Here is a 27483-nt window from a genome sequence, read left to right as displayed (position 1 = left end):
TGTCTTTGGCTTTCAATGTGGTAATGCGTCACAATGATCAGAATATGCCAACATACTATTATATTAATAAAATTTTACTAGAATATTTTTAGATATAATTTGATTGTACTTTCATGTCCTGGTATATATATTTTCATATATCATTATGTATATTTTTCATATATCAGAATAAACCTAGGAGATTCTGATTTGGTAGATGTGGGGATACCAGTTATTAATAAACAGAACTATGATTCTGCTCTAAAGCAAGGCTTGGAAACCTTTGCCTTAGTAAGAATAAGGATTTTATAAACAAGAGCTAATGTTAATGACAGTACCTATTGCAACTTTCATCTGATCATATTTACTTTAAGTCCCTAGTCCTTGATATTCACAATGAAAGCTCCCTGAAAATTTTCGTCAGATTAAGACGTGCTCAGCAGAACATAGCTAAAATAGCCTCCACTTTAGGTACAAGGGTACACAGAAAATCTCTTGTATATGTATAAATAGGAAAGGAATTTTCATGTTTAGAAATTGTAAAATAATAAAATGAAACTCTCATCCAAAAGGCAAATCTTGGAAAAACTTTTGATTCACATTTGTAGTTTCCCTTTAACTTAGTTTAAACAAAATGGGAATTGTAAGTACTAGTTATTACATACTGAGTATACAGATAACAGTTTTTGCACATCAACAGTGCTAAAAACTGGATGATTAATTCTCAGTGATATGAAAGTTCAGGACATTTATCCATTTTCTGTAGTGAGGCTTCTCAGCAAAGACGTTAGCTTGTCAGAGAATCTGGAAGATTAATGCTTGGCTAAACAAAGTGAGAAAATAAAGGAGAGAAAAGATGAAATGAGGGAAACAATGTATAGAATGGAGAGAATGGGAAGGATGTTTTCTTTAAAAAACTTTCTAAGCTTATCATTTTTTATTACTATTAAATATAATAATGAAATTTGAGTCCTTAAAATTTCTATTTTCCCAGTTCTATACTTCTGAAAAGGTTTTCTTGGTCTAAGTACCTAACGGAATCTGTTGATTTTCCATTGTGACCCATGACCTATGGGGCTTTTTACTATTTCACTGGGTGAATTGTAGTCATATTTGAAACTTTTATAATTCTCTTACAGAACTTCCTCAGCGTATGATAGGGTTATGTCCTGATAAGTTGAAAATGCATTTAATACACATAACCTATGGAACATCATAGCTTAGCCTGCTGCTGCTGCTGCTAAGTTGCTTCAGTTGTGTCTGACTCTGTGCAACCCCATAGACGGCAGCCCACCAGGCTCCCCCGTCCCTGGGATTCTCCAGGCAAGAACACTGGAGTGGGTTGCCATTTCCTTCTCCAAAGCATGAAAGTGAAAAGTGAAAGTGAAGTCACTCAGTTGTGTCCAGCTCTTCGCGACCCCATGGACTGCAGCCTACTAGGTTCCTCCATCCATGGGATTTTCCAGGCAAGAGTACTGGAGTGGGGTGCCATTGCCTTCTTCGTAGCTTAGCCTAGCCTACCTTAAATATGCTCAGAACACTTACATTTGTCTACAGTTGGGCAACATCATCTAATACAAAACCTGCTCTATAATAAAGTATTTAATATCTCATGTAATTTATTGAATACTGTACTGAAAGTGAAAAATGGAAAGGTTGGCATGGAAACAGAATGGCTGTAAGTGCCTAGATTGATTATTATTGTAATTGTGTGGCTGACTGGGAGCTGCTGTTCTCTGACCCGCCCAGCATCACAAGAGAGTATCATAAAGCGTACTGCTAGGCCGGGAAACAGTCAAAATCCAAAATCTAAATATGATTTCTACCACATGCATATAGCTTTTGCACCATCTTAAAGTCAAAAATTGTAAGTTGTCTCTATGTGCACATCTACATTGTGCACATTTTCTCTCTCTCTCTCTCTTTTTTGGGGAGGACCATGCCACACAACTTGTCGGATCTTATTTCCCTGACCAGGGATAGAACGTGGGCCCTGCAGTGAAAGCATTGAGTCCTAACCACTATGCTGCTGCTGCTGCTAAGTTGCTTCAGTCGTATCCGACTCTGTGCAACCCCATAGATGGCAGCCCACCAGGCTCCCCGTCCCTGAGATTCTCCAGGCAAGAACATTGGAGTGGGTTGCCATTTCCTTCTCCAATGCATGAAAGTCAAAAGTGAAAGTGAAGTAGCTCAGTTGTGTCTGACTCTTAGCGACCCCATGGACTGCAGCCTACCAGGCTCTTCCATCCATGGGATTTTCCAGGCAAAAGTACTGGAGTGGGGTGCCATTGCTTTCTCCGCCTAACCACTATACTGCCAGGGAATTCCCTGGAGACTGCTCTAAAAGGAAAACATGATGCTAATTTTGTACAATGTAACAATCATTGAATATATGAATAAGAAGGCATAATTAGCCTATTGTCTTGCAGTGTATTATTTTATAAAACTTTGTAGTTTGATTGGGCAGTTTTGCTTCATGTGATATTAGCTGGGGCACTATTATATTACATCTGGGAGATCCAAACTGGTCTCAATCATATGGTTAGGAATTATTGCCAGCCCTGGCTGGAAATTCAACTGGGGCTGTCAGCTAGAAACTCTACAAGGGTCTTGTTGTATGGCTGCTTAAACTTCCTCACAGCATGGTGAATGGATTCAAATATTCAAAGATGGAGAGTTCCATATGCATGGAAGTGAAAGTTGCAGATCTCAGATGTTATACAATATCACTTCTGTCTCATTGTGTTTGTTCTAGGACCAGCTCAGCTGCAAGGAGAGGAGAAATGATCTCCACTTTACCATGAGAGGAGTGACAAAGAGTTTGTAGACATCTTTGTTCAACCACAGTCTATCATCTGACCACAAATTATTTACATTTCTCACCTATGTAAAATGCACATATACGATCTCATTCCATTATGCTATCAGGCTCAAACTCAAGGTTCAAATTCTTACCATCTCAATCTGATTAAACATTTGTAGATGAGTTGACACAGATACAGGCCTTTGAACTAAAAGGACAAGTTATCTATTCCACATACATTCAATATATAATGGGAAATAAGGATAGGATGATTTCAGTAGATATTGCTATTTAAAAACCAGAGAAATAGGAGATACCCAGCTATCACTGGTCCATTGAAATTCTGATAGTCAGCCAGGTGTATGTCACCAGTTCCCCTGTTTTGGGAAAGGGATTATATGTTGATTAAAGCTCTGTTCATCGTCCTGGTAGTGGTTGCTAAAGGTTCTTGGCTCCACCATTTACGTCACCATTTTCTTTCCATGAGAAATGACCCAGGCCTTAATCTAAGTATCTTTCTAGGTCTGCTTCCTGGCTGTAAAAGACTTGAATTAACTTGTGTGTTTTAATCCAAGCTGGCAGTGGTTTTTTGGAGGGTTTCATTTGAATCTTATTGGTATTTATCCCATAAGACAAACCAAATCCACAAGTCTTGAGACAGGCCTTTCTCTACTTGGAGTAAAATGCCCTTAAGATTCTTAGAAGTCTTTTTGTTTAGGTGAGAATATCCATGAGTCATACCTTGAGATTCTTAGAAACTTTTTGCTATAGCTGAGAATCTAATAGGCAGGCTCTTAAAAATATTAAAAACTTTAAAAATATAGATGATATAGGTTAAGCAAAATAACTCTAAGACCATCTGAGGTCTTATCAAAGGGTCTTACTATCATACACTTGATATGATCTTGACCTTGAGGTCATATTTGCATGGAAGCACTTTGGATTAGGTCTTTTCTCTGAGGCTATTTGGTTGAAAATCTGTTGCTGATTTGGATTTCTTTATTCATTTGTTTCTTTCTTATGCATATTTAGTGGGAATACTGTAATGAGGCATTCTCAGTGCATCACTGCAGGGGCTCATGATTTTGGTTTCTTCTGTTATTGACAATGTTAGCTATTATCACTCAGTTAAGGTTGATGTCCCCCAGTTTTCTTCACTGTGAAGTTATTAGTAGGATACATTTTGAGTGGAGACTTGAATATTGGGATTTATCTGAGAGAGTTATGCATTAACCATATTGAGTTCTTATTCATGGAGCCAAAGAATGAACTTCCCAAACAAGACAATAGGATTTATTAAAGAGAAGGAAAGTACAAAGTTGTCAGCATAGACACTGAAAGGGGGTAAAGAGTCCCCCCAAGGTGGGACTTACAGCAGTTTATATCCTTACCAGTATCAATCTGTACAGTTTTGGTTGGCTCCTGTCCTTAAAATGTGTCATTTTTTACCAATCAGTTTAAAGGTCAAGATGTTTAACATCTTTATTACTTTTTTGATCCTCAGATTAAGTCGCCACCCTTTTTCATGCCCACTGGCCATTTTACAATGGACCAGAAGTATGGGCTAAAGATGAATGATCACCCACATGGAACAGTTAATGACAGCCCTTCCCTGGATCTGAATGCTGATAATTTATCAGACCAAGGACACATTCCAGGAATTCTCTACAAAGGGTATAATTTTAGTTTAATGGAGCGAGATGTTTATTGAAAATAAGACAGAGGTCTCAGAGTCCTGCACTGACTGCCTAGCAATTTCTATTTCACTAGCAGCTCAACAGCCAATACCGGAGAGGCATGTGTTGATAGAAAAGAAAATCTGCCTTTTTCTGGAGGCTGGCAACTGGGGGAGAAGGCAGACTCATGTCCGAAGTCCAAATCTCCACCATTAATCAGTGGGCATGTTTTTAAAGGGGAGTTTCAGAAGTGTGTAGGCAGAGGGAAGGGGGGCTATATGCAGAACAGCACAGTCAGCTCTGACAGTCATCTTGAATTAGTCATGTAGTGGCCTGATCAGCATCATTTTGATTATTTTAGGTGCAGCTGATCTTTAATTCCAGGGTTGATTTTCTTGAGTCTGGATCTCAGAATTTTGGCAACTTATGTGATGGCTGTAGTCTGGTCATCATGTAGTTAACTTCTTCCTCCTGGTGGGATTTCATTATCTACAAAACAGCTCACAGGATATGGCTCAGAATATTATCTGTAGCCCTTGAGGAGGAACTAAATGTCTTTGACTTTTCTTAATGACTAAACTACTACTTTTTGGTCTTGTTTGACTATTTTCCTTTGCTTCTGCATTTTATCATTTCTCTCATTATATTTATTATTTGACTAAAGTTTTTCTACAAACAAGTCAGGCAGAGGGCATGGAGGAAGTTCTGTCCTGGGAAAGCCCCATAGGGTCTTATTCTATTTCAGAGACTGGCTCAGAAAACAGGGGTGTTGGTAGCTTGGAAAGATGAAGCAGCCTTTTTCTGTTTCCATTCTCTCAGTGAATATAGAAGTGAGGTCATTAGCAGGGAGTTATAATGAAGAAATGCCTTGGGGATTTTAGGAGAGAAAAATTTGGAAGGATCTTCTCAGAGTAAATTGACCAGGAAAATGCACTAGTGGATTTATGGGCAAAGGGGGACCACATACCATTGTGTTCATAAATTATGTGGCTAGATGTATGACCATTCAGGACGTTCTGCTTCTTAGGGTCAGACTTTGATTAGTAGAAGAGTTAAGTTTTACCAAGGTTGAGGTTTGGCCAAGTGAGCATAGTGTAGAGAGGAAGAGGAACAAGGGAGCGATTTCATGATAAATCATGGACTGTAAAGTAGATTAGGTGGACAAGAGAGAGATGAATGACGGTGAAAAAGTAGTACGTAGGGTCAGTGGTTTAAAAATCTCCAAATGAAGTGGAACTGGACACTGCAGGTCCCCTCCAAGGGCCATTCCATTTACCCATTTCTTATTTATGGATAATGGGCTTCATTCAGTCTCCTTGACCTGTGTTCCAAATGGCTGAATCAATCAGGGCACGGTTCTGGTTCCTAATACCTTTGGATTCTTCTGTAGGAACTAAGGCCCTCATCCAGGTGGAGGATGGTAACTTCAGACTGACTACAAGATTCCTGGAATACTGGAACACCACTGTAATACCTCATGTATGCGTACATGCTAAGTCACTTCAGTTGTGTCTGATTGTTTGTGACCCTATGCACCATAGCCCCCCAGGCGCCTATGTCCATGGGATTCTCCAGGCAAGGAAACTGGAGTAGGTTGCTGGTGCCCTCCTCCAGGGGATTGTCCCAACCCAGGGATCAAACCCACATCTCTTATGTCTACCTGCATTGGCAAGAGGGTTCTTTACCACTAGTGCCACCTGGGAAGTCCCTGTGTTACCTCACTACGAACCAATCTGAAAAAGTTTGCACACAGTGGATGATAACGAAGACTCTGACCTCCTCCCCAAATGATTCTCTCTTTAAAAACTTTCCTTGTCATGCAGAATGTTTGGAATAGGTTTTTGGACACAAATCTGCCTTCTCCCCAGGGTGCTGGACTTCTGATTAAAGCAACCTTTTTTTTTTTTTTTTTTCCAGCCAACACTTGTCTCTCAAGTATTGGCTTTCAAGTCAAACCTGGGTTCGGTAACACAAACAGTTAAAGTGAGAGTTCAAGAGAAAGATGGGTAGGAGATGATGCGTAAGGAGTGGGATAATTGAAACCAGGATTTGGGAGACTTTTCACATATGTTCTGGTTTAATACCATACCAACTTTATAAGGAAATTTTTATTATCTTCATTTTAGACTTGGACAAAATTGTGTTCATAAAGATTAAATAACTTGGCCAAGGTCACAAAGCTAGTCAATGGCAGTTTGGATAGGAAATAAAAATATTTGGTTTTGTTTTTAAATTCCAAAAGCTTTGTACTATACCAGCTGCCTCTGATTCATGACAGTTGCCCGCTAGACAAAGGATAATCATTATTATGACTGAAAATGTTGACATTGTATTTGTTTTGCTTTTTCTAGGCTTATTATGGCATGCAAATAAATTTTAAAAAGGGGGCCCCAGAATTCATTTTGAATTTTTAAAACATTTCCTTACTTCCTTTAGAAAATAAGTGGGTTTAGAATTTGACTGGAAATGATTTTCACTTGTCTTTCAAAATTCACAAAGAATCATTCACACAGCACTTTTGAGAATGGAGTAAATTCTTCCTGATCAGATGAAATAAAATTTTCCATATGTTAAGGAGAGTCTCTGTTTTCCTGTACTTAAAATTAAGTAGATTCCTACTTAACGATAAACGATGATTAAAATAAATAATAGAACTTAAAAAGACAATTTTGATTATCTCTACTTTAGGAGGCTTCAAAAATTTGTACTGAGGTTCTAAATTGGTGGTAGTAAGGATTTTTATGTTTCAGTAGAGGAAAAAATTATGGTATTTTAAATAGAAGGTTTTTCAGCCCAATAATTAAATAACAATACTTACCCGACTTCCACAATACTGCAAACAAACAGAACCAAATTGTGTGGGCTGCTTTTGGTTTAAATTACATAGTGCCCTTTCTAGCAAAACTTTACATATAGAGGCTTGATTGAAATAGCTGCATAATTTCTGAGCAGAGGCTTTTCTTTGCTGTAATTACATTCCTGTGGTGACTCATACTCTCTTAATTTCTTGATTTTATAATTCAAAGAAGAATATTCCCTTGAAATTTAAAAACCTGGAAGACTCAAAAGCTATTTTTTTAGAAATTTATTATTGTTATTATTATTACTCCTACTGCTACTACAGTTCCTCCCCCTCTAAGTATCATTCTACATAGTTGCTTTTGATCTTGCTCATGCTGGCTCCCATAATGGGGGTTTACTCACATGGCAGTGAAGGAGAAAGGATCCAACATTAGGGATGGGCTGTTCTGGATTCAGTGGCTTACTCAGTGGAGATATGGGGCTTTTACTCTGATTTTGTAAGCAAATAAGGTGAGGAGGAGGTGTCCCTGGAGAAAAAGAACTAGATATAGCTTTTTGACATAGAAGTCATTTGTGGTATAAGCCTGGCCAACTGCTTGACCTTGAGCAGATCTCAGTAATAATGATCTTAAGGAAACAAAATAAACTGTTTTCAGGCAAGAGAAATAACAACAGCAAAGATAATAAATCAGTTGTAAAGACTCCCAGTTCTGTTTCAGTGGTAAAGATTGGCCTTAAGTACTTTCTTGAGCTGTTTTGCAGACTTTAAACTCACGTAGGGCTAGTGCTCAATCATTACATCAAGTGGAACCTAAGGAAAGATGATGTTGATTTTTTGCTGACCCTCATGACTTCAGTCAACTGAAGTGTGGACTCTATTAACTGTTCCCCAATTCTTTGCTGAATTTTCTCAAGTCTTTTCATGAATATGCACATACCCTTAACTTGAAACTTCACAATTTTGCTCTTGGGGAAGACACTGCTTTGGGGCAAGGTGTTTTCCTTACTTGTTGCAAGTAATAAATTCTTTATTCTCCAGCTCTTTGGCTTGGTTGTATCTTTTGGCCTGAGAGTCACCAAGAGAGAGACTAGGTTTGAGGTGACAGGATTCACCCGCTGGCACAGCTCTGTTTCTCTCAAGAGACTGCTTATTTTTGATTTTCTATTTCTCTTTCCTTCATCTGGTAATTTTCTTTTTTTTTCTTCTGAATTTACTAGTTCAGATTCCCAAGAGAGGGAACCTGGCTGGCTCTGCTAATAAATGCTGCCACTGTCACTGATGGAGAAGTTGTTGGAGACTGATAGTAAGGTTGGGGGCAGTGTTTTGAAAACATCTGGCTGGTACCTCTCCTGTTGGGGGTATGGTCTTGGATAAAGATTAGGATGTGAATGTGCTTTAAAAATTTAAAGACTTTAAAACATTTCATGAATGTTGTATCTTGAGGCACCTTATTAAAGGGGACATTTTTTCTCATATGTAGAATTAGAGATAAGTATATTTAAGATGATGTAAATATTTAAAAATTATTAATATATAAGAAACTGGTGGTTGTTTAGGAGAGATTTCAAAAAAGATTATTTTAGAAAGCTGAAGTATATTCTTTTTCATTTCTTCTAAACTTCCTTGCATCTGTTTAATTTTTTTCTGGGGGAAACATTTTGTTAGATAAAATATCACACATAACACATGAGAAATGGTATGGTATAGTAGCAAATCAAAACTCTTTGATATAAAGCTAAAGCAAAGATCATTTCAAAGTTAGGGGCAAAGCAGTTAGCTGTTGGGGAAGGCTGTGGCTGAACAGGAGGTGGGGAGTGGGTGAGGGTGAAAGAATTCCACCTTAGCATGTTAAGCTTGATATGCTTATTAGATATTCAAGCAGAGACATCCAGTAGATAGTTAAATCTCCAGTTTGAGAAAAAAAAGAAGTTTTGAATTTGAAATAAAAAATTAGATATTGACAGTGTCTTAGTACTTAAAGCCATGAGACAGGAAAAGAGCACCAAGGAATATGGAGAGAGTGTCTCCTGGGAGTACCTCACTATTCAAACGTTGGAGAAGAGAAACAGCAAAGGAAACTAAGAAGGATGTAAGGAATAATAAAAATTTAAATTAAAATCTTTGTATACAAAAAAGCTAAAGTAAAAAAATGAAGAATAAGATGTCTTAAAAATGATGGTAGTTTCCTAAACTTGCTGAACTATATTGGTGGAATTAGCTCTGCTAAGCAAGGGGGTGACAGGTGGATTAGTCAGTTCAGCTTCATATCCTTTTACAAGTACTAGGCTGTGTGTGTGTGTGTGTGTGTGTATGAAAGAGAGAGAGAGAGACCTATAAAGTTTTGTTTTTGCCTTAAAATCTATATTAAATAAATCATTCATGCTGGAATGTTGTCAACAGTGGTGATTTTCAAATGATTTACATATTCAAGGTCCTCTTTCATCATCATTTTTTTTTTTTTGCAGTGATTTGCTGTCCTCTGAATATGTGGAGAGACACATTGAACATGGAGGGAAGACTGTGGAAGTAAAAGTAAGTAAAATTTTTCTCTTGAGGAAAACTCTGAGAATCTTTTAAGCGCTGATGATAATTTTAATTTTCCATGATGCTTCCAATATACAATTTGGGGTTTTTTATATTTCAGAATTTATCATTAAAACGTGTCACTGGCTTAGGGGAAAACTTAATTATCAGTAAAAGAAGTCTTTACTACAGGAATTGTTGGAGTTATGTTTTGTGGGATTAATATTACTGCAAATAGTTCTCTTTTAGATTATATCACAGAAAATAATTTCTGAAATTGGTTTTTAAGGTTAGCACTGAGAACGAAGAGGTGGAATCAAGTCTAGGGTAGGTGCCTGGCTTTGTATTCATTTGGAAAAATTCATCTGGAAAATTATTATGTCAACAGGGATATCCCAGAGAGTTTTAAATCCCTGGAGACAGAAATCTCAGGATATTGGTTCTTGTTGGGTAAACTCTGAAAAAGATTTCATACACATTTTTTTTTTTCTGATTTGTAAGTGGTAGACCCAAGTTTGATCCTTGGGCCAGGAAGATCCCCTGGAGAAGCAATGGCTACCAACTCCAGTATTCTTGCCTGGAGAATTCCGTGGACAAAGGAGCCTGATGGACTACATGTCCAAGGGGTGGCAAAGAGTCAAACACAACTGAGCAACTAGCACTTTCACTTTCATAGGCATAAGAACGTGTCTGTCAACTGATGATGCTGTCTGAGGTATATGAGACCAAACAGCACCCAAGAGTTTCTTTAGAACCAATGTTTAATATAAGTAGTTTTAGCTAAGTGTTTATTTTCTTCTGAACAGGAGTTTAAGAAATAGAGCTTGTCCTGTTCTTCCCTGTGCTGCTTTCCAAACCCAGGGCCTTCCCTCCTCTTATAAAACATGTAAACACTATCTGACTTTTGTGGTTATTCTTTCCTTACTTTTGCTTATAGTTTTATTACCCAAGGGTGTCCTAGAGTTTAGTTTTGCTTAATTTTTTACAAAAATAAGTTTTTAAAAACTCTCTTTTATTCCATTGGTTATCTTTATCTTTCTTTTTATTCTTCCTTGCAGTTTATTTGTTGAAGAAGTCAGATTATTTATCCTATACAGTCTCTCACAGCCTGGGTTTTGCTCTTGATTGTAACTTTATATTTACAGTAAAATGAAATATATTTTAGTGACCTTTCCTTAAGATAATGATTTGTATTATCTGCAAGGCATTCTATGTCTCATTGAAGGAAGTGTTATTCTGCTCAGAGAGGTGCATAATCCTGATCTTAAAGTTCTATTAAACCTTTTTCCCATCAAAGTTTACAAAGAAAGGTTTTAGGCTGAAAAACATGATAAATACTTTTTATGTGTTTTTTTAATAAAATATATGAATATCATCTTTCACTTACATTTATTTCCAATTCATTTAAAAATTAAATTTGAAGTTTGTCCCTTAGTTTAAGGAGAACTTCTGTGTATTTAACATAAACTTTAAGAATGTAAGTGTGAAACCTCAATTAATTAGAATACCCTGGGAACAAAATCTTTTTGTTTTGATTGTGTTGAACTATGGCTCTGGATTTTTAAGACAAAAGAAACTAAAGTTGATGCGGAGCAGTAAATAAGTCTAAACCATGCAGTTTGCTGTTTTATTGCTAGCTAGCTTTTTCTGTCTTGAAGCTGAAATGTGCCAGGATTTTGGTTAGTCGAAGTGTCCCATTACATAGGCTCCGGTTCATCAGTATTATAATCCTAATATAGTAATTACTAACATTTATTGCTCATGATGTGACAGTCATATGAATTTATATATGTTCAATTCTCCAAACAACCTGTGATTATAAAATAACTTATCCCACTTGACAGGGAACTGAGGTACAGAGAGGTTACATAACTGGCTGAAAGTAACACAGGCAGGAGGGGTAGAGCTGCAGTTTGAATCTAGGTTATCTATCTCTGGAGCTGACTCTTAACACCATGCTATCTACCATATAGTCTACATTTGTGTAAAAGGTTAAAGGCAAAAGGAAAAGGAAGTGGCAGAGGACAAGATGGTTAGATAGCATCATTGACTCAATGGACATGAATTTGAGTGAACTCCAGGAGATAGTGAAGGATAAGGGAGCCTGGCGTGCTGCAATTCATGGGATCGTGAAAAGATGGACTCAACTTAGTGACTGAACAACAGCAAATGTAAAATAAGATAGCCATACAAAGTGAAATGTATCTTATTTAGACTTATTATATACATATCTCATTTTCTGGAGGTTCCTAACAATTGCACCTTTATAATCTTATCTTTAAACTGAAATGGTGGTCTGTGTAGTGGGCCTTTAGGTATCCCTCTCAAATTTGGTTATGCATTTGGGTAGCTTTTCGGTAGCATCAGTTGCCTTGGGCAAAAATGGTAAAGACATACTCTAGTACAAGGCCTATTTTATTTTTCATATCTCAGGAAAATTGCTATAGTAGGAGTTTTAGAACACTAGGAAAGGAATGGTAAATCTTCTGTATTTATGGATGGGGAAGGAAGTAGATTTCCCTGGAGTCAAAAAGTAAAAATAGACATCTTGGAAGAGATATGATTTATTATTGTATCATTACCAGTGAATGATCATGACCAGTCACCAGTGTTATTGGTTCTGATAGTATTTGGTTAAATTATTTGATCTCTGATGATAATGATCACAAAGTAATAACTGCTGGGTATCTTTTTTATTAGTTCAAATTATTTCTAGACTGAATGTGACCACTCCTAACCTGTCCTTGAATCAGAATCCTAATCGTTAAGGATGGATATGTAGAGACACCCATTTTCCAGTATTGACTTTTGACTGGCACTTAACTGGTTACTGCCCACACTTAATTGAATTGAGTGCACTCAGGGATCATTGTCTCAAAGTCCTAATTGGTTCCATTGTGGCAGTAAGAAGATGGGTAAGAAGGCATTGGAGAGTGGGTCAAGGTTGAAGTCTGGAGATTGGAGAGTGCTGGGTGTTGAAGAGCAGGTGTCAGAGGAGAACGTGTTTGCTTAAGGGGTGGGAGAGGTTATTATGACTAACCCGTTCCAGTATTCTTGCTGGAAAAAGCCCATGGACAGAGGATCCTGGAAGGCTATAGTCATTGGGGTTGCAAAGTCAGACATGATTGAGTGACTGAGCAGAGAGAGGGAACCTTTTACTTTGATGGGATGGTGGTAGAATTTTCCTTAAAAAATATTGTTTAGGTAAACTGAAATGGCCACACTCATTTCTGGGAACTGAGTATCAGGGAAGTTGATATAGAAGCAAGGAGAAAGCCCGAGTGTTTTCTTACAAGATAGCTTTTCTCCTGCTGGTCACATCCATCTCCCCTCCCTGAGGTTTGGCAGCTCATGAAAGATTTCTAGCTCAGCACAGTATTGTCCCCTAGCAGGAGGCTATGCTACAAGGAGATTCCCTTTGCATTCAATTTTAAAAGTTAGATTTCCAGCTCAATTCTATTTTCTTTTTTAAAAAAGAGAGATATACCTTAAAAATCCTGTCTTAATCATTTTGTCTTCCAAAATGAATGTGTCAGCGACAGGCAAAAAAATACTAATGGAGGACAGCTATAAGAAATCACTTAGAAAAATTTACATGTGATAACTGTCAGGACAATGGATACCTTCCTGGCTTATGCTAACTTTCTAGTGTCTATAAACCTGAAAATCATCCATATAAAATTGCTTTTGATCTTGAATTGTATTCAGGTTTTCTCATATTGTTTTCTAGATTTCTCCATGAGGAACATAATTCTCAATACTTGAGTACTTCAAACGTGCACAGTGTGTTAAAGAAATAATGTTTCTTAAGGTATCTTTTAAGAATTTTTTTTTTAACCAAAAAAAAAAACCCCCACAAGTGATTATATGGTGCTATAAAACATTGTAGACTCCTTTATTAGGAAAAACTCTTCTCAATTATTAGTGACAGGATTTAATTTATTTAAAATGTACATTAGAGCTTAGTGACTTCATTTTGCTTCTATTTTTTTTAAATGACACCTTTACTTAACATATCCTTTTATGAGATGTAGATTTTTCCCAAACTCGTTGCATATAATTGAACAGTACATAAGAGCTTGAACTGTTTCTTTTTTTAGTCGTGGGGAGCACAAAAATAGCTAGTCAACTGCCAAAGTGTCATTACATATATTTATTGCAGCAGAAAAGATGAACAAAGGGATTAATCTGTTTTTACTTATCCTGCATATCCAGTTTCCTTATTGATTCTCAGAACTGCATTACCATCCAGATTCTTGGTTCTTTCTATAGAAGCAAGAAGAGTAAATGATTAAGTACAAAAGAAAAACCATACCTTGGTGTGCAGTAAATTGTGCTGCATGCCTTAGTACAGAGCCTCCCATACTGCTGAATCTTTTTTTCAAATAGCTTTTAGAATGTCTTTGTTTTTGAGGCTGTCTTTGAGATGAAATGCAAGCAATAGCCATGGAATCTATACAAAGTAGCCAAGTAATCTATACAAAGGCTATTTAAAATCTCTCTCTCTTTTTATTTTAAGGAGAGCAACTCAGCAGCAGTACTTCTTTTCCAAAATGTCTTTCTTATTTACATCTTTTCCTTATGTTACAGAAACAGGCTTTCTATCTTGAATTCTCACTATAGTAGCTTTTCTAGAACTTCTTGGATATGGGAAGAATACTTAGTCACCTAGATAGTAATGAAGTCATATGGCCTATGAAGATGCTTTTATAAAGGAATTTTTTTAATGGATCTATTTATAGTTGTCACCTAAGCTCTTAGTTTTATCATCCTTAATTTCAAATTGAAGTTTCAGGCATTTTCCCTGACTCTGTGGAGACGGCAGGGGCGGGGGAGGGGGGGTGGCATTTATCCAGTAAAGAAACCCAGTAATCATTTTAAGGCCAGCTGAGGGGCAGACTATCAATTAAAGACCTTTAGTTGGTCCTTGAGGGACTCCTGCTAAAATGATAGGAATGTTTGGCAGATGCGACTACCCATATGTTTGAATCTGTATGTATGTTCTTCTGCTGCACTTCCTGGAAGATTTAGGTTAAGGACTCTCAGCACTGAGCCTAAACTCTGAAAGCAGAACTTCTGGTGCGAAGGAAAACTAAAGATGCAGGTGTCATAGGTGAAATGGGCATGCATGTACCTCACACAAGTTATTTTGGCCAGAACATTTCAGATGTCATAGCTATGGACATGATATTTGTTTACACTACTAAAAAAATAATTTAACCACAAATATACATATTTTAAAATTAGATGACTTGGAAGCATTTTTTCTCAAGTACATTCTCTAAAAGAGTTTAGCTATTACTTAACATCAACATGACTTGTAATTAAATTAGAATGATTAAAGAAATATTGATCGATATATTTTCCTTATACATAATAATTAGTTACTAGCTACAGCTAAACTAGTTTTAAACTTTGTTATATTTAATGACTTCATTAGCTCCTAACAGCTGACGTAAAAGATTTTTCTTAACCTCAGGATATAAGAAGCCTGCAAGAATGAGATCTAAACTTTCTAAAAAGTAAATGTACTAACAGGGTTACTCTTCTAACAATTGATTAGAAATTATTGAGTTGAATTTCAGGGATGGTGTGATTCAATTCCAGGATCTTCTAATTCAGAGATGATTCTGTAATTGCAAATAGGACCAGCACAGGAAACCTCCTCCTTTGGGTCCTGTGGGTTTGAGTGGCTTCCCATTTTTAAATGCTTTCATTTTAAATGGTGAATTATATCAGAAGAATGATTCAATTTTCTTGATACTATTGAAAGAGCCATGATACTTTCACAGAAGTTTTATGAAGTATTTTAAATGCTGAACAAAAGTGTAACTGGAAAATCTATTTATCTGATGGTTGGTAAAGCAAGTCCTGGGCTTCTCTGGTAGTTCAATGGTAAAGAATCCTCCTGCGTTCGATCCCTGGGTCAGGAAGATCCCCTGGAGAAGGAGATGACAACCCACTCCAGTATTCTTGCCTGGAAAATCCCATGGACAGAGGAGCCTGGAGGGCTACAGTTCATGGGGTTGCAAAAGAGTTGAACATGACTTAGGGACTAAGCACACACACAGGGAGTCCTAGTGAGCTATTTTCATTGATTGATAATCACCATATGTTACTGTCTTACTGTCCTGTGGAAAGACTATGCTTTTTTCTTGCGATCTATTATCTCCAAGGCTAGTCTTATCTTAGAGGCGAATAACTGCTGCCAGCAGTTTAATGCTAGTCACTTGGAAGAGTTAACCATGTCTCACAAAGCCAAACTCATTTTGCTTCCTTAAGGCTATCGGTGGCATATTCTCTCTAGCTAAAGAAACCTCACTTTACTAGAATTTAAAAATATGATGATTTGCTATAATGACTTTATATCATTCTCAAAATTTGTATTTTTGCAAATAAATAATTATTATACCCATAAGTGCTCTAAATTTTACGATCCTGAATTTCCCATTTTGTACAATCTCTACCTCTTTGAATTATGTTGATATTCTCAATGAGATCAATACTGGTAACTGCACTGAAGAATAATAAAAGTAGAATTACTAGTTGCAGTTGGAGAAATAGCAAACATGTGTATGATACTTACTATGTGCCAGGCACTAGTCTAGTAAGTGTTTTACATATTTTAAATCATTTACTCCCTCAGTAGTACCACTGGTATCCTCATTTTGCAGATGAAGAAACTGAGCACATAGAATTTAACTAACTTTCCCTGGAATTTGTAGCCAAGCAGTCTGATGCTGGAATTCATGCTATTATTCACTATAATTTATGCTCTTTATGGAAACCAATAATTATAGTGGCAGGGGAATCAAAATACAGATATTTAAATTACAGCATTTCATTTTACCATTTACAATTATCAATACATCTTCCTTAGCAGATGTTTTAGTAAGCCATGAATTGGAGATGTAATCGTTTGGTTTGAGTGAGTCTCTTTTCTTCTAAATATAAAATTTCCATTATCCTAAAGACAAGTAAATGCCCTCTAAGAATGCCCTGTTTTTTCAATCATTTTCTCTTGGGGTTCATTTTTATTCCTTCTTTGTACTCCTTAGAAGTTAGACTGAGTATTGTTCAGTAGAGGGAATTGCTGTGGCTTTTAAACTGTAACCATATGAAATATGTTGCCATCCTGCACATGGCAAACACATGGCTTCGTTTTTATGCCCATCTTATCCCTACGTGTACTTTTGTCTGGAGTGGAGGAAATGTAAAGTTTTATGGACAAGAGCAGGGAAGCTGAAAGGTGTCATCATTTTGCAAAAACACTAGACAATATTTTGTTGTATCCCTGCCAAGGTGCTTCAAAATGCCCATCCCCTTCATTCCCCAACACACACACACGGAAGAACGTGAAAGAGCTACACAAATCTCTGAAACAAACTTAAAATATCTGTTTCTTGATCACACGTAACAATTATTCCAGGTTTGTCTCCTAACTTTACTTTTTATCCACTGTTAGTCATCTATTTAGCATCTTTTTGATGAGCTGGACACTGTGCATTTTCCCCCTGGCAGGCTTAAGCAGACATATGTTCCTCCGCCATCTTGTAATCAGTGTGGTTTCAGATTTCATGCTTTAATTCTCTTTGTATTATTGGAAAAAAATTCTTTGGGGATTAAGTAAATTTTGCTTTCCCTTGGGACCAAAGCAAGGTTGCTCTAGGTCAGTCATCATGTATAATGCATCAGCTTCCTTAATGGCATTGTTAAGATTGCAAGTAGTCTTAACTCTGCAGTGTGAAGAAAATATATTGGCCCATTACCAGTTTATACAGGTCAGGTATCTCATTGCTGGGAATAAGCAGGAATGGACTGTAACAGCTGGTGTCAGCATGAGTTCTGTTTCTAAGCTCTGTTTGTGACCTGTTTGAGCAGAAAGTCCTCTTTTCTTTCTGTGTAAAAAATTTTTCAAATAAGTATCTAAATGATTACTTAACTGTTAATATTCAAGATGTTATCTATAAACTTAAAAAGACATGTTCAGTCATAAATTAAAAATATCAAAGTAGCACTAATAGTGTTTCTATATATGAAACCAAGTAACTATTCTATAATAGAATATTTTTCCTATTTTAATTCTAATTGCAGAACTAATCTTTGTATTATATAATGTCTTATACAGATCTACCTTCAGAAAAATTTTTGAAATCAGAGTGAACTGTGATTAAGAAGTGATTTGTGGAAATGTTGTTTTTGATCAATTTGAAACTGGTTGGAAGCCAAAAAAAAAAAGAAATCACAAGTTATTCCCTTGGTGTTGTCCCAAACTGGTATTATTTTCTTTTTCATTTATAAAAAATTCTTATTTTCTGGTGAATAAGTGGCTACTATAAAAATAAGAACAGGTAACAACTAGAAAATTGGCACCTTGGCATTTGGGCTTCCCTGGTGGCTCAGCAGTAAAGAACCCGCCTGCCAATGCAGGAGACCCGAATGTGATCCCTGAGTTGGGAAGATCCCCTGGAGAAGGAAATGGTAACACACTCCAGTATTCTTGCCTGGGAAATCCCATAGACAGAGGAGCCTGGTGGGCTGCAGTCCATGGGGTTGCAGAGTCAGACACAACTGAGTGACTAGCACACTATGAAACAGAAAAGGAAGGGGTGCCAGTGCATTTGATTATCCCCATAGGAAAGTCCTAATAATTTAGGCAATATGGAGATTAAGTGAGATTAGACATTTAGACAGAAAAGTTGACATTAGAGATTTCTGGCAGAATATACAAAAGCTCCAATGGTCAGACACCCCACTTGTGTTCTCAGCCCTCTTTCATTCAATAGATGTGTATTGAGAGTTTGCCATTGGGTCAGGGAGATAGCTGTGAACAACATATGATATAATTTTTGCCCTTGTAAAGCAGGTAGTTTAGTAGAGGTGATAGGTATAATGAAAATAACTGCCAATAGGTCTTTTACAATGGCAGTTATGAGAGTGCCATAAAGAGAGGTTTCTATTGTTCTGAGAGCGTTTGATAGGAGACCTGATCTAGTCTGGTTGGTTAGGGACGACTTCCTTGAGGAAATGAGATTAACTTTGAAGTTTAAATGATAAGTAACAGGAGGTGAAATGGGAAGGGAACAGCTTTTCAAGGCAGTGAAATTAGTATGGACAAAGGCCCAGAGGCGTTGATGTGCAGGACCGTGGTGCGTGGGAGGAAGAGGAAGAAACCAGAGAGGGTGGGCAGAAGAAGAGATGGAGACAGTTGTATAAGAGAGACAGAACCTACACTGTTGGTGAAAATGTGAATTGGTACAGCCACTATTGAGGTCCCTCAAATAACTAAAAACAGAGCTACCTAATAATGCAACAATCCCACTCATAGGTATATTTTCTGATAAAGCGATAATTTGAAAAGATAACATGCATCCATATGTTCATAGCAGCACTATTCACAATAGCCAAGACATGGAAACAACCTAAATGTCCATCGACAGATGAATGATAAAGAAAATGTGGCATATATATATATATATGACTGTTAATTGCTCTTTGAGATCCCATGGAATGTAGCCCGCCAGGCTCCTCTGTCCATAGAATTCTCCAGGCAAGATTACTGGAGTAGGCTACTATTCTCTTCTCCAGGGGATCTTCCTGACCGAGGTATCAAACCTGGGTCCCCTGTATTGCAGTCTGAGCCACCAAGGAAGTATATATATATATATATATATATATATATATATATATATATATATGTATGTATAAAGGAATATTACATAACCATAAAAAAGACTGAAATAATGCCATTTGCTGCAACATGGATGGACCTAGAGATTATCATACTAAGTGAAGTAAGCCAGACAAAGACAAATATTATATGATATCATTTATATATGGAATCTAAAATATGACACAAAAGAACTTGTCTACGAAACAGAAACAGATAGACACAGAGAACAGATTTGTGGTTGCCAAGGAGGGGGATGGTTAGGAGAAGGAAGGATTGACATTTTGGGATTAGCAGATGCAAACTACTAGGTGTAGAATATATAAACAACAGGATATATAGCACAGGAACTATATTCAACGTTCTGTATAACCCTTAATGGAAAAGAATATGAGAAATTCTTAATTATTTAATTTTATATATGTATATAATTGAATCACTTTTCTGTACAAGGGAAATTAACACAACATTGTAAATCAACTGTGCTTCAATAAAATTAATTTAAAAAAATAGAGAGAAGGTAGGAGTATAATATTTGAGCAGAGCCTCAACCCAAACAATCAAGTATGACCTAGTGGAAACAAGACCAAATCTGCCTTTGGACTTCATGTATTGATTATTTTATGCCTGTGTTTTCTCTTCTCTCCATATTCTCAAAAGCTGGAAGTGCACCTCTAAATGTCTTTAGAAGGCAGAGTGGTTTTTTGGATAATTCTGAGTGGGGTAAATAGGTAGTCCACACAGCAATTTGACTTTTCAGACATAGTAAGTGCTGTCTTCTTGAGATCATGTTACATTTCTGATTTTTTTTAAAATGAATTTTTTTTCTCCACTAGTATTAATAAATGAAACTAGTCACTTCATTTGTTTCTAAATGTAGGATAGATCTGTAGTTTGGAGGCAGTAAAACTTAGAGACTGAGGCTATATTTAGAGATGCACGCATGCTGAGTCACTTCAATTGTGTCCGACTCTGTGTAACCTGACCCTGTGGACAGTAACTTGCCAGGCTGCTCTGTCCATGGGATTCTCCAGACAAGAAATACTAAAATGGGTTGCCATGCCCTCCTTCAGGGGATCTTCCTGACCTAGGGATTGAACTTGAGTCTTTTATGTCTCCCGCATTAGCAGGCAGGTTCCTTACCACTAGCACCACCTGGAAAATGAAAGTCGCTTGGTTGTGACCAACTCTTTGTGATCCCGTGCAGTTCATGGAATTCTCCAGGTCAGAATACTGTAATGGGTTAGCTGTTTCCTTCTCCAGGGGGTCTTCCCAACTCAGGGGTAAAACCTAGGTCTCTCACATTGCAGGTCCATTCTTTACCAGCTGAGCCACCAGGGAAGCCCAAGAACACAGGAGTGGGTAGCCTATCCATTCTCCAGCAGATCTGCCTGACCCAGGAATTGAACCGGGGTTTCCTGCATTGCAGGAGGATTCTTTACCAACTGAGCTACCAGGGAAGCCCAATGCCACCTGGAAGGCCCTCTATTTAGAGATAGATAGACCTACATTCGTATCCTGATATGCCAATTAATTTTCATGTGGCCTTGGACAAGTTACTTATCTCTTCCATGGTTCATTTTTTCCTCATCTGTTAAATGATAAAGACAGACATGTAGCTCAGAGCTTGGTTATGGGAAACGCTTCACGTTGAAATCGTTATTGAGGTAAAGTGGAAATTTGAAAAGAATTTCTGGCTAGGTCTTTGGTGCCCTCCACTCATTTTCACTGCTGGTTTCTGATTCTGCTCATGATGCAGGGAGCATATTACGATCACCAACGGCACTTCGTTATGCCCTGCTCCATAAGAAGGCAATCTTCTGTGCCCTAGATTATACATTCTATGAGAAGTTACTCCAAGAGCAAACTCCCAGGGGAGCTTGGACTGCATACCTAGCTCTTGGCATAATGTATGGACCTCAAAGACAATAAATATATGTTGAACAACAACAACAAAAAATAAATGAATGAAGTAAGTCACATGTTAGGAAATTGGGTAATTTCTCCTGTTTACCCAACAGTATGTGGGGAGAAGTTCAGTTTGGACGGATCTGGGAGAGCAGATTATTCCCCCTGCTGTGAAAAGATGCAGTGAATATAAACAGGAAAAATGAAAGGCTTCCATCTGCTCACCTGATGCTAAGGTCATCCTGTGTACTGAGGCTTATACTCATGTGCTGTCTTTGGAAGGCATTTTAGAGTCACTTCTAAATTACTTTTAAATTTCAAGTCATGAAATCCCAGCAATTGACCTATGATAAAAATTTCAGTAACTTTGAAATGTTTCAAACATATTAAAAATTCTATAAAATATGGTAACAGATACATGTGTAGATACATGTTAGTATTTTGCTAAATTTGCTTCGAATCATTTTAGGTTTTTAAGGTCTGGTAAGGTCTGATAATTCTGTATTAGAACATCTCCTGTTTCATTTCTATTATATTTTATTTGTGCCTTTACTCTTACTTGGTTAATCTTATTTGAGTTTATTAAAATGTTTGTTTCAAAGAATGAGCTTTACTTTCATTATCAATGCCTACTTTCTTTTACTTAAGAAGTTCTCCTTTGTTCTTTTCATAACTCACTGAGCTAAAATTTAACTTGAAAAAGTGAAAAAAGTGAAAGGGTTAGTCACTAAGTTGTGTCAGACTCTTTGCAACCCTATGGACTGTAGCCCACCAGGCTTCTCTGTCCATGGAATTCTCCAGGCAAGAATACTGGAGTGAGTTGCCATTCCCCTCTCCAGGGGCTCTTCCTGACCCAGAGATGGAATGCAGGTCCCTTATATTGAGGACTGATTCTTTACCATCTGAGCCCATCAGGGAAACCCAAAATATAACTTACTAATTATCAATCTTTCTTTCTATAAGCATCTAAGGATGATAAAAGCAGCTTCCTAAAATTTCTGATTCATACATTTTTCATTGCCTATAAATATGTATATCTTTTTATACTATGACTCATAAGTTATATGAAATTTTATAAATAATTTTTAAATTGTTTAAAATTTTTACACGTAACATTTAAAAATTTTCCAAACACATCTTTCACTGTTGGTTTAATTTTTTAATGGTAAAGGCAATGTAAAATATACTAACTCTTTGAAAGTTGGCCTGGTTATTTAAAAGAAATAGAAAGTTGGTAATCTTTGATTTAAAAAAAAATAGACTGAAATTCATAGACCCAGGAAAAACCTTAGAGACCACCAAATTCAACTCCATCCTTCATTTTACAGGAAATCACCTCCAAAATGGCAAATGACAATCATGTATTGGTGGAAATATTGCTGGAAAAACATTTTTTTTTCAGATTTAGTGTCACTTTTTGACAGGTGCAATCCTTAAATATTAGCCTACCTCCCCAAAGGACTTTGTTTGAGAAGTTTGTCCTTAGTAAGCCAACCCTTTGTTTGTATCTTTAAATTAATCTTGGGCTAATTCAAAATCATCCGTGGAGGAATAGAAATGACCACTGAATGCTAGTGTTGAGTTCTTGAACACAGTTTTTAAGGTTCAAGGTATAAGAGGAGAAAGAGATGCTGCAATGCAGCTTTCCTTTGGCAGCTAGAATTTTTCCCTATTTATCCTTCTTTTTTTTTTTTTTTTTTTAAAGAGCAAATGGCTGGTTGACAGAATGGAAGTGAAATTAAAGGAGATAGTGGAAAAACAATGTCTTTTTTCTTTACCTTAAACCCTCATATAGTTACATATTATTAGATTAAAAAAAAGGAAGGGAAGAAACAAAGATGTTATACTTTTCAGATGGAACAAAAATCTTTTTCTTCCTTCATTTTAGGGATATGCTGTCATTTTTTAGAACTGCCTTCTAGACAATTATATTTCTTCCCCAATGATATTCAAATATCAGCTATAGAATAAGGTTTTACGGAATACGCAATTCATATAGAGCAATATATTTAAGCATCTATTATTTGTTAAAATACAATAATGCAGTAGTTTCCTGGAAAGAGTTATAATTTCATGAGTTTGTAATTATTTAGTCACTGTATGTGCTTTGCATTGATTTTCCATTCTCTCAATTTAGAACTGCATCCCAGAGAACCTGCCAAGTACCCTCTCTGCTTTACTGTAATTTGCTGCTGAGGAGCATTTTGTGGGAACCTAGAGTGTTTTCATAGTCTGCTCAGACATTGTTATATCAGTGTGTCTGTAAGTGATTACCTGACAGCTGAAAAACAATTTCTCTTGCCTATTCTCTGGTTAAAAATAAGCAATTTGGAAGCTCTGTTTGACGTAATAAAAGAACTGAAGGTCAGGTTTACTGTGCTGTGCTGAGTCACTCAGTCGTTTCTGACTCTTTGTGACCCCATGAGCTGTGGCCACCAGGCTCCTCTGTCCATGGGGTTTCTCCAGGCAAGAATACTGGAGTGGGTTTGCCATGTCCTCCTCCAGGGGATCTTCCCAACCCAGGGATCGAACTCGAGTCTCCCCCCATTGCTGGCAGATTCTTTACTGTCTGAGCCATCAGGGAGGCCCAAGAATACAGGAGTGGGTAGCCCATCTCTTCTCCAGGGGATCTTCCTGACCCAGGAATCAAACCAGGGTCTCCTGCATCATAGGCAGATTCTTTACCAGCTGAATTACCATGTTTACTGTATATTTGTGTAAAAAGGTGATGAGTATTGTTCAGTGAAGCTATGGGAAAGTAGAATGTCTGGCTAGAGGTAATTAAGATATGGGTTAATCTTTTTAGATGAGGGCTACTGTAGACACTTGCATTTTATTTCACTGAGCCAAGCTTCTTAGAAGCAACATCTCTGGATCATGAATAAACAAATTCACATGGTTACTTGAAAGGAGATGAGAATTTGTACTGTGTTGAATAATGTCCCCACAAAAAGTCATATCCCCTGGTACCTGTGAATGTAATCTTTTTTGCAAACAGGGTCTTTTCAGATGTGATCAAGTTAAGAGGAGAACCCTAATCCATGACTGGTATCTGTATAAGAGGGAAGTTTAGACATAGAGACACAGGAAGAATGCCATGTGAACATGGTGGCAGAGACTAGAGGATGCAGCTCCAAGCCAAGGAACACTGGGAACTTGTTGGCAACCATTGGAATTTAGGAAGTAAGGAAGGATTTTTCTCTAGAGAGTATGGCTCTGCCAATACCTTGATTTCAGATTCTCATCTGCAGTTCTGTGAGAGAATGAAGTGTTTTTGTTTTAAGCCACCCAGGTTTTGCTAATTTGTTATGGAGGTCTTAATGTAAAAACAATTGGAGTTTGTGCTGTAAGTGCCTGAGCCTACATATGAGAGGAGAGGGAGCAAGTCTTTAACTTTGAAAAATAGCTTGTATCTCAAAAGACTTTAACAATTGTTTAGTTAGGATACTTGGGGGCTTTAATTCCTGGGAACCTATCCCTGTTTTCATGTTTTGTTTTCAACAGCTAACATTACCCAAGGGAAAACAGTATAAGGAAAGATTCCTGCACAACAATAAAAATATATTTTAAACTCACTGGGTCTGTAATTTTTTTTTTTAACTCGAGAGCTCTATGGTCCCTATTTTCTGTGGTGTTCACCATTTTCCAATAAGAAGCTCTTTGCTTTATCACTTTTATTTATTAAAATATCCAGTGGCTTTCTAGTTCTCTCTTTTCTCCTTTCTTGCAGAAACTTTTGCTACAATATTTAAGAATGTTTGCTGCAACAATATTCTTATGTATCTTTCCTCTTCAGCAGGAACCATGCATGTTTTTTTTTTGTTTGTTTGTTTTTTTTTATTTATTTATTTTTTTTTTTTTTTTTTTTTTTTTTTAAACTTTACATAATTGCACTAGTTTTGCCAAATATCAAAATGAATCCGCCACAGGCATACATGTTTTTTAAACACTTTATTTTTAACTGAAGGATAATTGCTTTACAATATTGTGTTGATTTCTGCCATACATCAACATGAATCAGCCATTGGTACATACATCTTTTAAATAAAATTATTCTGTTTTCTGTTAGCTAGATTTGTCTCCTTTTATTTTTTTAAAATGTTTTTTGTTTGATGCTTAATCTGCAAGTGCTTATCAATGAGTATTAAAGCAGTGCAGAGATTTTTTAAGGATCATTTAGCTTTAGATGTTGGAATGAGCTGATAATTTGGATACAGCTCAAACACTTGTACCCTGGAATGGAATGGCAAACATAAATGTCCAAAGATACCAACCAGTGGCATAAATGAGAGACAGGCCAGCTATAATAAGATGGACAATGTGTGTCTTATTCGTTTGCAGCTAATTTGTATCCTATGGGAAAACGGGAATGTGGGATCGGAGGCGCCTTGTTAACAAACCTCCTAATTTTCAGGGGAAAATGGAAATCCAAGTTTCAGCAACTGTGAGGGTCTGAGATTTTATCCTCCTTACAAATCAACAAGTTAGGCTGTTGCAGTTTCATCTATGCTGGCAGAAGACAAGAGACCCTGGGTCAGAGACAAAGAACTTTGTTACTCGTGGCAATAGAAGTAGCCAGAACATCAACATTTTCTTATACTTGTATCTTGAGCCTCGATCCCTAGAGGGTGACAGAGGAAAAGGGCCAGGTGACACCTGCGCACACAGTGTGTTGTGTTACTAGAGAAATTCTGAACTTGAAAAACCTGAATCTTTTATCATAGGAAGTAAACATGCTTGCTCTTTGCTCTAGAGGGAGACATCTCTCTGTCTTCAAAGGCTTTCCACTATGCAAACATCCTTGAAAGGATTGTCCAGAACAATCTTGGGCAATGAGGAGTCCTAGATTATTATTAATATTATAGCAAAGTGTTATTGAGTAACCTTTCGAAAATTATTTCCATGGATTATATTAAAAATTTTGTTTTAGTCATTTAAATTAACCCTGTTTGTATAAGGGTGTTCCTCTGGAGAAGGGATAGGCTACCCATTCAAGTATTCTTGGGGCTTTCCTGGTGGCTCAGACAGTAAACAATCTGCCTGCAATGTAGGAGACATGGGTTCGATCCCTGGGTTGGAAAGATCCCTTGGAAGAGGGCATGGCAACCCACTCCTTTATTCTTGCCTGGAGAATCCCCGTGGACAGAGGAACCTGGCGGGCTACAGTCCATGGGGTTGCCAAGAGTCGAAATGACTGAGCGACTGAGCCCAGCACAGGACATATAAGGGTAGTTTAGAAAAAAAAATATTTTGAAATCTACAGTGAGAGTAGAGTCTAGGAAGTATTCATTCATACTCTTGATCCTGGACTTCTATTTCCCAGGTGGCTCAGTGGTAAAGAATACACCCCACCTGCCAAAGCAGAAGATGCAAGAGATGCACATTTAATCCCTGAGCTGGGAACATCCCCTGGAGTAGGAAATGGCAACCCACTCCAGTATTCTTGCCTGGAAAACTCCACGGACAGAGGAGCCTGGTGAGCTACAGTCCATAGGGCTGAAAAGAGTCAGACATGACTGAGTACACACATACTAACAAAACAAATTTTAGATCAGTATAGGGTTGCCAATCTTTTTATTTTGCTATATATGGAAACAGTGCCTTCAGAATACCTAAATCATATTTACCATTGCTACCAGTTCAAAGAGAATGTATATAACAACTAATGCAATATGGTAACCTGGACTGGGTCCTGAAACAGAAAGAAGAAATTAATGGAAACTCTAGTGAAATATAAATGTTCAGAACCTCATAATCAGTAACATACCATGTCAGTCTTTCAGTTTTTGACAAATGTTCTCAGGTGATGTAAGGTGATAACAATAGGAGAAATCGAGTGATAGATATGCAAGAACTTTTGGAACTTTTCTGTGAATCTAAAATTATTTCAAAATAAAAAGGCTATTAAAATTAAAATGGATAATCTTTATAATCAAAGAGAAGACAAGAGCAAATCTCAGAACAAAGGACAGTCATATGAAAATTACTTCTAACTTTATGAAAAATTGAATTGTCCTTTTTTCTTGTTTTGACATGAACTGGTAAAGATTTTGGCATGCAATAGTGTAGATCCATGGATTATCAACCGTGTGTTAGCGTTATTTAATTTTAATTTACTGTA

The 27483-nt window shown here is 37.0% G+C and overlaps 1 protein-coding gene across 6 annotated transcripts in view; it reads left to right on the top strand.

The window, feature by feature from the left end:
* The window catches only part of ADAM22 (ADAM metallopeptidase domain 22), a 240215-nt gene that overhangs the window by 112145 nt on the left and 100587 nt on the right, over positions 1-27483 (top strand). For all 6 annotated transcript variants that reach the window (XM_070369432.1, XM_070369428.1, XM_070369430.1 and 3 more), the window contains exon 4: positions 9727-9793. In XM_070369432.1, the coding sequence (XP_070225533.1) occupies positions 9727-9793 (67 nt within the window). The remainder of the gene's footprint in view (positions 1-9726; positions 9794-27483) is intronic.

This window comes from Bos mutus, chromosome 4 (assembly GCF_027580195.1).
Source record: "Bos mutus isolate GX-2022 chromosome 4, NWIPB_WYAK_1.1, whole genome shotgun sequence".
Classification (NCBI taxonomy): Eukaryota; Metazoa; Chordata; class Mammalia; order Artiodactyla; family Bovidae; genus Bos; species Bos mutus.
The sequence above is the reverse complement of the archived record's forward strand: the minus strand, read 5'-3'. Positions and strand labels throughout refer to the sequence as shown.